Below are 11,703 nucleotides of genomic sequence, written 5' to 3' on the forward strand. Positions count from 1 at the left end.
CGGAGGATCCAGGCCTCCGGGGCCGGCCTGGACTGGGGGGGTGGGGGGAACCGGCGACGGAGGCTCCAGGCCTCCGGCGCCGGCCTGGACTGGGGGCGGGGGGTGGGGGGAACCGGCGACGGAGGCTCCCCTCCAGGAGGGGAGGGAGGCGGCGGACGGGCCGTGCAGGGCCCGTTCGCCAGGCAGGATGGGTGCTGGAGGTAGGGAAGCCGGCGGACGGAGCCTATCGGCTCCGTTCGCCGCTGGGCTGAAAGCGGCCCTTAGTCTATGTGGGGAAGATGGCCGCTCAGAAGACGCTGGCTCCGATGACTGGCTCCCTCCCCTCCCAGCCACCCAGCCAATGGCAGGGCAGGTTGGCTGAGGGAGCCAGTCATTGGAGGCAGCTCTTCTGAGTGGCATATTTTCCGCCCATACACTAACGGGGCGCATTTTAGAATTCTGGCACCCAAAACTCCTTTATAATAAAGGAGAGATGTGGAAGGATAGCTCCTCTCCTCCACAAAAGCCTTTGCCCCCTCCCTTTTAAAAAGGCTTTTTCTGAAAGCAGTATTTTCTAGCTCCAGTTGGTGTGGTGGTTAGGAGTGCAGACTTGAATCTGGGAGAACTGGGTTTGATTCCCCACTCCTCCACATGCCACTGCTGGTGTGACCTTGGGTCAGTCACAAGTTCTTTCAGAGCATTTCTCTCAAGGACAGTTCTGAAGAGAGCTCTCTCAGCCCCACCTATCTCACAGGGTGTCTGTTGTGGGGAGGGGAAGGGTATAAATCCAATCTGTTCTTTCTTCTTCTTCCCCAGCACTGAGATTCACATCTCACCTTTCATACAAAACTGAACACTGGCATAGCTACACACAGGTGGTTTCTACATGGGGTTCCCCAATAGCTGATGTGGCTGCTGATAAAGCTCAAGAGCCATGAGGCTTCCACACAGCAGGTTTTCACACAGTTCCCCTGTTCAGCAGAGACCACCTTCACCTCCCCTGGGCTACCAGGGCTTTTGTGAGAAACAACTAGAAGCACTGGAATGTCATGATATCCATATGTTATATCACCCCAAACTGGTGGAACTTGCTCCCACCTGAGATCAGGGCCTTGAGGGACCTAATACAGTCTCGCAGGGCCTGTAAAGCACAGCTGTTCCGTCAGGCTTTCGGCTGAGGTGGCGGACGGTCAACCATTCTGGCCTCCTCTGTTCATGGCCCCTTCCCAGTGCTCTGCTGCTGTAGATAGCATTACTTGGGCACTGGAGCTGACATGAGGCATGGGTTCTCTTTCGTTATTGCTTATTGTATCATCTGTTGTTTTATTGTTTTATGGGTGGTGTTGGGGGTCAAATAAGCCAATACTCTCCTTGCAGCGACTGTTTACCTTCGAGGGCACTAGAACATGATGTGTAGGTTTCACAGCTTGTTTTCGGCCCTAAGGCAAAAGAAGTTTGGAACCAAAATATATATTTCTGGGAAATAACAATATTGAAATCAGTCTACTGAAAAAAAGGTTTTTATAAGATCAAGTAGTGAATAGGAAAAATCTTCTTCACCAGACTAGAAATTCATCATGGCAGGATCTACATGTTATTGGATATTATGCAACTACAAATTACTTAGCCCTGACCTAAACACCCCAGGCTAGCCTGATCTTGTTAAATCTCAGAAGCTAAGCAGGGGTGGCTTTGGTTAATATTTGGATGGGAGACCACCACAGAATACCAAGGTCACGATGCAGAGGCAGGCAACAGCAAACCACTTGTGATCTTTTTCCTTGAAAACCCTCTGGGGTTGCCCTAAGTCTGCTGCGACTTGACAGCAAAACAAGAAAACAAAACATCTCATTTATCTCCCAGATTCTCCTATCTTGACATTAAAATCCTGGGAGTGAACAACTGTTAAATACCCAACTGTGGCTGCAGTCACACGGAGCATTAGCCATGCTGCAGAGACGGAAGATAGGCGGATTTTCCGGGCATGATCACACCGCCACATCTGGGAAGCGTAGAGCTCCCGCGGCGAACCCGAGGCTTCCCGCCAAAGATGCGGGGTAAAAAACTAGTACCTCCGAGGTACTAGTTTCCGGAAACCGCGGGGCAAAGGCAGGCGTCTGATCGCATTTCTGGTGGTAGTTCTGGCGCCCGCCCATGTCCCCTCGCAAAAAGGTTTCCCCCCCCAAGTCTCCACGGATGCGCACAAGCACCCAACAGAGCATGTGCACACTTAAGTTTTTTTTTAAAACCACAACCCCATTTGCCCCGCGCCCCGCTTCTTTGCCACGCCGCAGGATTGTCCTGTGATCGGCACCTCCCCCTAACCTCGGGACCACCACGGGACCTCCACGGGACCTCCACGGGAGGTCTGATTGCGCAACCGCACATTATTTTGCCCCGGGGCAAACAGCCACGCTTCCCCCCCACATTTTCCTGCCTGTGTGACCGCAGCCAAAGTGTATTATATCTAGTATGCAATATGCAATACCCATATTTCCATTCAATCACGTAATAACCAATGATCTGTGCATCCAGCATATGTCAAGCATTCATTCATGTCAATTTTTAAAGAGGATTAGAAATGTTTCTTCCACCTCAGGTTACAGGAAATTGCTGATTGCCAATGGACAGGCCTTCTGTAAGAGTAAATGTCTTTTCTGTAAACACAGGAAAAAATCAAGGCCCACGTGAAGTCACTGGAGAAAGACAGAGGAAATTTTGTGGATCAGCAAGTGGCTGAAGATCTGGAAAGCCAGGAACATCTGGTAGGAATATCTATTCATGGCTATTGGATTGGGAATGGTTGTTTAACTGGCAGGCGCCATGTGTCCTTCATTGCTGAGGAAAACAGCCATTTTTGCAAATGATGTTTGTGTTCTTCTGTGTTGACTAGGAGCTGGTTCGCACAGACAAATTCACCATGTAGTCACTGATGCATCAAGTGGTAACTTGTGTGTGTCAATGAAGCCATTACAGACTGAGTGGCATCCCTCATACAGATCAAACACCACAGAACTTCTGTGTTGCCTCAGATAAAATGCTTTTTAATGGAGTGCTTTCATTCACAGATCCAGCAGCAAGTTAGCATGTGCTGACTAACTACAATGAGAAGATAAATTATACACGATAGTCTGAATTCCTTAAGTGTGTATCCCGAAAAAAACCTCTCTATGGAACTATTTAACTTCAGAAGTAGGGTTGCCAGGTCTGGGTTGGAAAATGCCTGGAGACTTTGGGGGTGGAGCCAGGAGAGGGTGGGGTTTGGGGAGGGGAGGGGCCTCAGCATGGTACAATGCCACCATGAGTTCCCCGTTCAAAGCAGCCATTTTCTCCAGGGGAGCTGATCTCTGTCAGCTGGAGATCAGTTTCAGAAGAGGGAGATCCCCAGGCCCCACCTGGAGGCTGGAAATCCTATCCAGAAATTCCACAAAGTATTCAGAAAATCAGGATACAAAATCTAAAAAAAGAGATGATGGTCCTGATACCCAAATACTAACCCTTGTAAAATATGTATTTATTTAAATAAAATTAATTTTAAGGGTTAACTTATTTAAATAGTTTCATTTACTGATTTAAATATTTTACCCCACTTTTCCTGCACTGAGGACTCAAAGTAACTTGCAAAATGAAATGCACATTAAACAGGTTTGGAATAAAAGGTGTAACAGTTTATTCTTGGGAGTTGTGGGAATTCCAGTTCTCTATGGATTTTTTCCACTTCAAAGGGAGGAAAGATAGCAATTGACAATTTGCCTGGGAATGTACATGTGTATCTATCCCCCCCTTCTTCCAAACAAATAGTAGTGTTTCAGGTAATTGATTTTTCTACAGTCCAGATTAGGGTTGCCAAGTCACTCACGTTGCGCAGTTGGGGGAGAATTGGTCCCGACCTGAGACATTCACACATGCAGCGTGATGACGTCACCCGGAAGTGACGTCATCACATTGGGCACGTCGCCGGCCAACGCTCTAGCAATCAGCCTGGAAACTCTATGGTACCATCGCGCTGGGCACATCGGCCCAAAATGGGCACTTTGGGGGCGGGGTTCCCTCTGCTGGCCTGATCCGGACCGGCGGGTTGGGGCCCTTTGGGCAGGCAAACCCCCCCCCCCCCGGGGGGACTTGGCAGCCCTAGTCCAAATACATAACAAGATCTGCAGAATGTGTAACGATGACATAAACACATCCATCTCTTGGGCTGATTTTTTCCCCCCTCAGGAATCCTATCCTACAATATGTTTATTATTATTTTAGAACTGCAGACCCCATCAAAGAGAAACTGTCACCCTCCTTGAGATAACGCTTTCCCACTTAGTTATTTTCAACCCAATCATCCAATAAGGTTTAAACCTTTTTGCTCCAATCCAATCCCAGATGGAGGAGCACCTTATTTCCCCCACTATCTACACCTTTTGTGTATAAAGATAGCCTCAAAGACCCTGAACACTAAATTCCGACTTGCTGCAGCATGCCAGGCAAACAGCTAATGGTTTTCCCAGCAATTATTGCTCCTGTGACTCAATGCGAGAGACAGGGATAATTTCCTGCGGGAGTGCACAGGAGCGGATCTCCGGCAGTAAAGAGCCCAGGGGGCAGGCACATGCAACAAGCCCCACCCCCTGCTCCCAGCAGCCCTCAGTCGGGCCACGAGGAGCAAGAAGTAGCCAAGTAAGTTGCAGAGGCCCCCCAGCCCGCCTTCAGGTAGAATCACTTCCTTCTCTGTGAGGGCAGATCTGCACGTTCCCCCCTCCCAATAGCTAGCAATCCAAAACAGTCCAGTGGCACCTTTAAGATCAAGTTTTATTCAGGTACAGACTCTCCCTCCTCTGCGAGGACAGATCTGCACATTCCCCCCCCCCAATAGCTAGCAATCCAAAACAGTCCAGTGGAGCCTGAGCGGTGGGTGTTGCCTTCTGACACACTTCCGGTGATGTCAGGGGGTGTGGCACATGCAAATAAGTTATGCTAATGAGCTCCTGCACCTCTTTTTCTATGAAATGACCCCTGGCAAGGGACAGCAAGGTACTTCCCATCCTATTCCTACAATCACTTCCACCTTTTCCAGCAAGCCCTTCTGGACTTTATCATCTGGACAGACTGGTATGTTTCACCTTACCTCACTTCCTTCACTAGACTATTAGATTTGTGTGATTCACTGCCAGAGGATGTAGTGATGGCTGCAGGAATAAACAGCTTTAAAGGGGGGTTAGATGGATTAATGCAGGCATGTCCAACTTCGAACAGGTAGTGATCTATTTTTTCCGGCCAAAAGTGCCGGCGATCTACCACCATGGAAATAAAGTTTCAAATTAGTTTCAAATTAGATTTTAGCCCACTAAAGTTGCCCCCCCCCAATTTATAATGCACCTTCTGTCATTTACTGGTAAGGGGCTGGTGATCTACCTCTGACCCCTTCGCGATCTACTATTTTTCTTAATAAATGTTTAGCTTTCAAACCTATGCCTGTTTGTTTCGGGGGACCTCCTGCCTCTCTTATGCAGTGCTGTCAAAATCCAGTATCCTAGCAGAAGCTCCCAATAAGACTTCCTATAAGAAGAGCCCTGCATCGGACCAGTGGTCCATCTTGTTCAGCATCCTGTCTTGCACAGTGGGCAACCAGTTCCTCTGAAGAGCCAACAACAGGGCATAGAGGCCAAGACCTTCCCCTGATGTTGCCTGTTAGCTCTGTGATTCAGCGATTTAGTGCCTCTGAATGTGGAGGTTCCCTTCAGTCACCATGGGCCTTTCTGCATTCAATATTTACTCCCAATTTTCCCAGAACTCAAGGTGGTATGCCTTTGATTTGAATCATTTCCTTTCATTCTGCATATACAATTATTCTTCGGCACTTCATGGCAGAAACTCAAGTTTCTGTGGATTATGCTTTCTGCATACTCATGGAAGAAAGTGTGTTTTGAGCCCCGACTGCTTGTATCCTTTGGAGAAGGAGTAGCCAAGGCGCCAGCATGATACTTCTCCCTTCCCTTCAATGCCCCATGTTCTCTCTTCCTTTTCACAGAGCCCTGACTGGTGGGAGGAATTCTTCTAGGAAAATCAGAATGACATTGAGTGCATGAGGCATTTCAGTGTTAACAAAGCAATGTTTGCTAACGTTATGTAACAGGAATAACTCAGGGATAATATACAATTATCAATGCTTAGTATCAAATCAAAATGCAAACCATCAATCCATGCATCTGTTTTTCTTTTGAGGGAAATGTTTGTGATTGAAGTCTGTTTGGCTTAGAAGTGCTTTTTGAAAAACTGGTTTTTCCAGTAGCTCTCCCATCCTCCCTACCGCTGTGGACTGTAAACAAATGTAAATGCTCAGCAATTGCCCATGAGGAAACCCGTTATCATGTAAACTGGCTGCCTAACACAGACCAAAGAGAAAGAGGCTGAAACAGGGGAAGGCAGTAGGCGCTGCTGAAATATTCACAGAAACAATTCTACTTTAAATAGTTGTATCAATTTCAAAATGGAGCAGAACAAAGGTTCGCGGCAATAGCCCTTTTGGGAAGTGCGGGGCAACAGTGTGCTGGAAGTGGTCAGAGTGCTGATCCCCCTAAAATAAATGCAGAACCAAGAAGAAGCCCCGACACAAAGCGGCAGTGAAAGCGGGAGGGAATGCAGAACAGAATATTGAGATGCACTCAGAAATCAAGGAAAACGACAGGTGCAGAAAGGGCCCATGCCTAGTAGCCAGTGATGGACCTATCCTCCATGAATCTATCTAATCCCCCTTTTAAAGCTGTTTATTCATGCGGCCATCACTACATACTCTGGCAGAAAATCCTACATTTTAACTCCACTCTCTGTGTAAAGATATATTTCCTTTTGTCCGAGTTGCCCATAGTTCAGGAACACACACATGTAGGCCATTCACGTAACAATGATCCTCGTATTCCACTTCTGTCCCTTCTTCAGAAACGGTTGACAGGGGAGAAGCAGAAAATCAGGTCTGCCTTTCAGCAAATGCACAAAACTCTCGAGAAAGATGAGCACTTCTGGCTGGCCCAGCTGGATGAATTGGAAATGAAGCTCCTGAAGAAGCAGGAAGAGAATTTTGCCAAACTTTCACAGGAGATCTCTATGCTCAGTAATTTGATCACAGAGATAGAGGGGACATGCCAGCAGCCAGCCAGTGAATTTCTGCAGGTGAGATTTCAGATTCAGAACAGATCAAGGTTTCACCTGATGGTGAAAGGGAAACAATCTCATCTAAAACAACAAGCAGCTCGGTGCAGAATGCTATCTTTGTAACAATGACCAATTTCTTTCTGTGTGTTTTTTTTAGGATGCCAAAAATATATTGAAGAGGTATGTGGCTCTTTCTCTCTTCCGTTCCTTTTTCGTCTCCTTTTGGAGAGGTTTAAAAAAATACATAAACATTTCTACAAAATAGGGTCACAAACTCATCAGAATCAGTGTTCAGAGACAGTTTCCTTTGGTGAAAACAGTACCTGAATTGGAAATCCTTGTGGCAACCACCACATCCTTATGATCTGTCATCCTACAGATCCTGGAGAAGGAATAAGCATCTGAGGAAATCACTCACAAAAGCTTGTGCTGGAATACACTTTGCTAGTCTTTAAGGTGTCACTGATTTTTGGAGTGGGAATAGGCTACTTTTATTCCGTCCCCTTGGCTGCCATCCTGTGTTTCTGCCATCCAAGGAAGTGCCTTCCCCTTTGATGAAGGTGAACATCCAACGCTGCCTTATACCAAATCAAGCCATTGGTCCCTTTAACCCAGTATGTCTGATACTTGTCCTCCACCACGTCCAGTGAAGTCTTACCATGACCTGTTAATTACAACCTTTAATTAGAAATGCTAAGGATTGAACCTGTGAGCTTCTACATGCAAAGTATATGCATTTTTACTGAGCAGGGCCTTTCCCTCACACCACCATCATCCCTATCCCCCCCTTGTTTCTCCTTATCACAAACAGAACACAATAGGCATTATCACAAGACTGGGGGGTGGGGATGGTAGCTTAATTTCACATCTGGGAATCCACCACTATATGTATGAAAGGGAAAACATACATGCTGTTCGCCTGTACATCCAGTGGTGACAAGAGCCCCCAGATGACAGGAATACTTACAAGCAGTTTTTAAACCACTGCCATTAATCTTCAGTAATAGAACAACTGACTAGAAAAGAAGTCCTTTGCTTCATAAAGCTCCAGCCTTGAAATACTAGCTTCCCTTAAGTAGATCTGCTTGCCTACTGAAAAATGCCTAAGCTGGCATTTCATGCAATAGGCATGCAGGGGCAGGGATATTTCACAGGGTTTTTTTCCCTCCAGAAAATGAGCCTTCTTCCCTTCCAGGTCTGAGAAGAAGCAAACGAGGCGCACACTGACCTGTTCTCCCAGGTTGGAAGAGACACTCGAAATGTACATTCAGAACAATTCTGCTCTAGAACAGGCTATGAAGACATGTGCAGGTATCGGGGACAACTCAGACAAGAAAAAAAGGATAGAAAACCCTGAGCGGGCTTGCTTGATTGGCATGGGAGGAGACTGGTTGTGGGGAAAGTCCAATTCTTGTCAAAGACAGGGGTCGTTTCATAGAAAAAGAGCTAGGGGAACTCATTAGCATAACTCATTAGCATATGCCACACCCCCTGACATCACCGGAAGTGTGTCATAAGGCCACACACCCCACCCCCAATGGTCTTGGCTGCCGCCGGCCTTGCAGCTCCACTGCCGAGCCCCATGAGGGGGCCAGCGGTGGACCTGCAAGGCCCCTCCCCCGAAATGACCTCTGGTCAAAGACCTTACTTTTCTCTGTCACGTTGCTTGAAAGATCTAAGCCTCAAGACTTCTTGCTCCTCCCGGGTGAGCATGTGGTGGGCATGGTTGAAGGAGACCAAAGGTATAGGGGGAGAAGCTGAAGGAAGAGAAAGGGCAGGTTGTTTTGGTGGGCAGGGGAAGGCTGCTGCCACTGTCTGCCCTTTCCTCTGCCACCTCAGCACTTTGCAGCTGTGAAGGAAAGAGGTTACCCAGGGAAGGTAGGTGTCAAACGCCACTGTGTTTGGGCTGCTGCCAATGTCTTCTCCTTCCCACCACTTCCCCCTTCCTACCAGCATTGTTTGGGCTGAAAGAGAGAGCCCAGGGGTCCGCAGCCAGCCCCCATGTCCTGGCAGTCCCCTTCCCCTGGCACTGCAAACGGAACGGTTGAGCATTGGCAGTGTCTGGGCAGCTGCCTAGGCTTCCTCTCAACCCAAACAAGGCCGATGCTCAGCACCCACCTCTCCAAGCTTCCCTCCTGGCAGCCAGTGGGAGAATTTCCCCACAAATTTCTCACAGATCCCTCCTTGTATACTCCTAATTTACAAAACGGTTTTCAAGATGCATTTTGTGCATTGTTTTAAAGCATGGCTACATATAAATGTCTGACTTCATATCTCTCACTCTATTTTTTTTTTTAACGTAACAGGGTCTCTCAACCTGATACTCCATAAAGGTAACAACTTGCAAGGAACTACTGGTGAAAGTAAATTGGTGGTGGGGTGGGGGCTTCCGAGCAGCTCTTTCTTCAAATATTTAATCAGGTTATGTTACATATGTGCCTAACACACCCCTCGCTTGAAAGAAGTCAGCTAAAGGCTTGGTTCAGACGTCACAGGAAATTGTGGCTTACTCCACCTAACTATAGTTAGTGTTGGTTGTGGGAACATGGGTCACTCCACTAACAATGATGAATTAGATTTGCCTAGGACTGCTTAGTGAATCAATGGCTGAGGTGTGATTTGAGTGATCTTGGTGCATATACTGCACCAGCTCTCCTCAACATGCCTCACATCCACCCTCTCTATCTAAGTCTTATTGGAGGAGAACATGAGATATTGGCTCAGTTGAGACATAATGGGAAACCATGGTTTATTTTAACTACCACACAGGGGTTTTGTGAGGATAAAATTGAGAAGGGAAGAGTGTTGTAAGCCATTTTGAATCACCATTGAGAAGGATATAAATGAAGTAAATAAGGTAAAAAGCAAAAATAATTAATTTGTGTAAGCAAGATTCAGCTCATAAATAATTTAAATCCTGGTTTGCAGTGTAAAATCCACACATCAGTTTCCCCCTCCTTTTCCTTACCTTAACACACACTCCCCGCTACCACTAAAGAGCTTTTAGGGGTTTTAAAAAACTGGTATTCAATATATCGCCACAGCCCCATAACATTATAATTGGTCTCCCCACTAGTTCCTCTGGATTGCTTTAATTTTTAAAAAGTAAATCTCTAGCCCTTTTTACTGAAGAGACATGCCTTTCAAAAAGGGCCTGATACTATTCACCTTCCTCTCTCCTTCAAACTCTCTCTTTCTGTCCTGCAGTGACTGTATCTCTGGATCCAGATACGGCAAACCCCCGCATCATTCTGTCTGAGAATCGGAAAAGTGTGATGAGGGGAAGGAGAGCGCAAAACCTCCCTAACAACCCTGAGAGATTTGATACTATGCTCTGTGTGCTGGGCTGTGAGAAATTTGCCTCAGGAAGACATTGCTGGAAGGTGGAGGTGGATGTACAAGACCAAGTGGAAAGCTGGGCCGTGGGGGCTGCCCGAGAATCTGTCAAGAGGAAGGGCAAGATTACACTTTGTCCTGAGGAAGGGATCTGGGCTGTGGGGATGTCTCTGAATGCGTCAAGACAAGACATGTTATCACCTGGGCAGCTCTCAGCCTTCAGTTCCCCACTGCAGACTCCTTTGCCCTTGACCAATAAGTCTATGAAGATCTGGGTGTCCCTTGACTATGAAGGGATGTGTGTGGAATTTTTTGATGCTTGTAGAGGTACTTTGTTTTGCACTTTCCCTTCAGCCTCATTCTCTGGGGAGAAGATCTGTCCCTTTTTCCGGGTGGGTGGGAAGGAAGTTATACTGAAATGCTGAATAAAGGGAAGCTTCTAGTCCTGCCTGGGAGAACACAGGATTAGAGATGTGAAGGCTTGGAAAGAAACTGGAAAATTTCAGTGGGGAGGACTGTTTTTGGTTTAGCTTCCCCCAAGGAAGAATTTTCTCTCTTAGAGTGAGTGAAATGCTTTTTAAAGCAAGGTTTCTCCATACTCAAAATGTAGAGTGTAAAAATGCCTGAGGCCTTTTCCTATTTTTCCTTTTTCCCCCCATCCCCCTGGGGGGAGGTTTTTATTGATTTTTTTCAGACTACAAAACTACAACAGAAAATATGGGAAAGGGAACTACATCTAGGGGAAAAAGAAAAAAGACACACAACTAACTAAAAACCCAGGCGTAGGAGATCAATACATCATCTTAACACCATGCTATTTTCAAAAAGCTACTAATAATACGATGAATTTAGTCGGTTATGCTAGATTAATTATCATTTAACCATCCCTTTAACTGTTTAAAGAAATTCCCAGAGCATCCCTTAGTTATTTCAACATTTTTTCAGGCACAAATCAGAGTCCTTCAACCCTTATTTATTCTTATCTTTTCTAATCCTCAGTTTATATGAGCTTTTGGGGGCAGCCGCCCCCTTTTCAGAGGGGGAGTCCTTGTCCAAAGACCCCGAGCCCAACTCGCCATCAGATTTGCTTTCTTTTTCCTCCCCTTTGCCCTCTTCTGGTTCCCCAAACTGTGTCCGCAGAAATTCACGTGCTTTAAAAACAAAGTCAATCTTTTCTTTTTTATCGTTGAGCTTGAAAATGACACCTTTTGGAGTTAACCACCTGTAACTGATGCCATTTGTTTGTAA

At 46.5% G+C, this 11,703-nt stretch overlaps 1 protein-coding gene across 1 annotated transcript in view; it reads left to right on the forward strand.

Annotated features, from left to right (window-relative positions):
- Positions 1-11,703, forward strand: part of LOC107120897 (E3 ubiquitin-protein ligase TRIM39-like) — a 16,596-nt gene that overhangs the window by 1,434 nt on the left and 3,459 nt on the right. The window contains exons 2-6 of the mRNA XM_015423662.1: positions 2,649-2,744; positions 6,907-7,137; positions 7,277-7,299; positions 8,315-8,430; positions 10,327-10,613. Coding sequence (XP_015279148.1) covers positions 2,649-2,744; positions 6,907-7,137; positions 7,277-7,299; positions 8,315-8,430; positions 10,327-10,613 — 753 coding nt within the window. The remainder of the gene's footprint in view (positions 1-2,648; positions 2,745-6,906; positions 7,138-7,276; positions 7,300-8,314; positions 8,431-10,326; positions 10,614-11,703) is intronic.

Source organism: Gekko japonicus, unplaced genomic scaffold (genome assembly GCF_001447785.1).
Source record: "Gekko japonicus isolate JY-2015 unplaced genomic scaffold, Gekko_japonicus_V1.1 scaffold1996, whole genome shotgun sequence".
NCBI lineage: Eukaryota > Metazoa > Chordata > Lepidosauria > Squamata > Gekkonidae > Gekko > Gekko japonicus.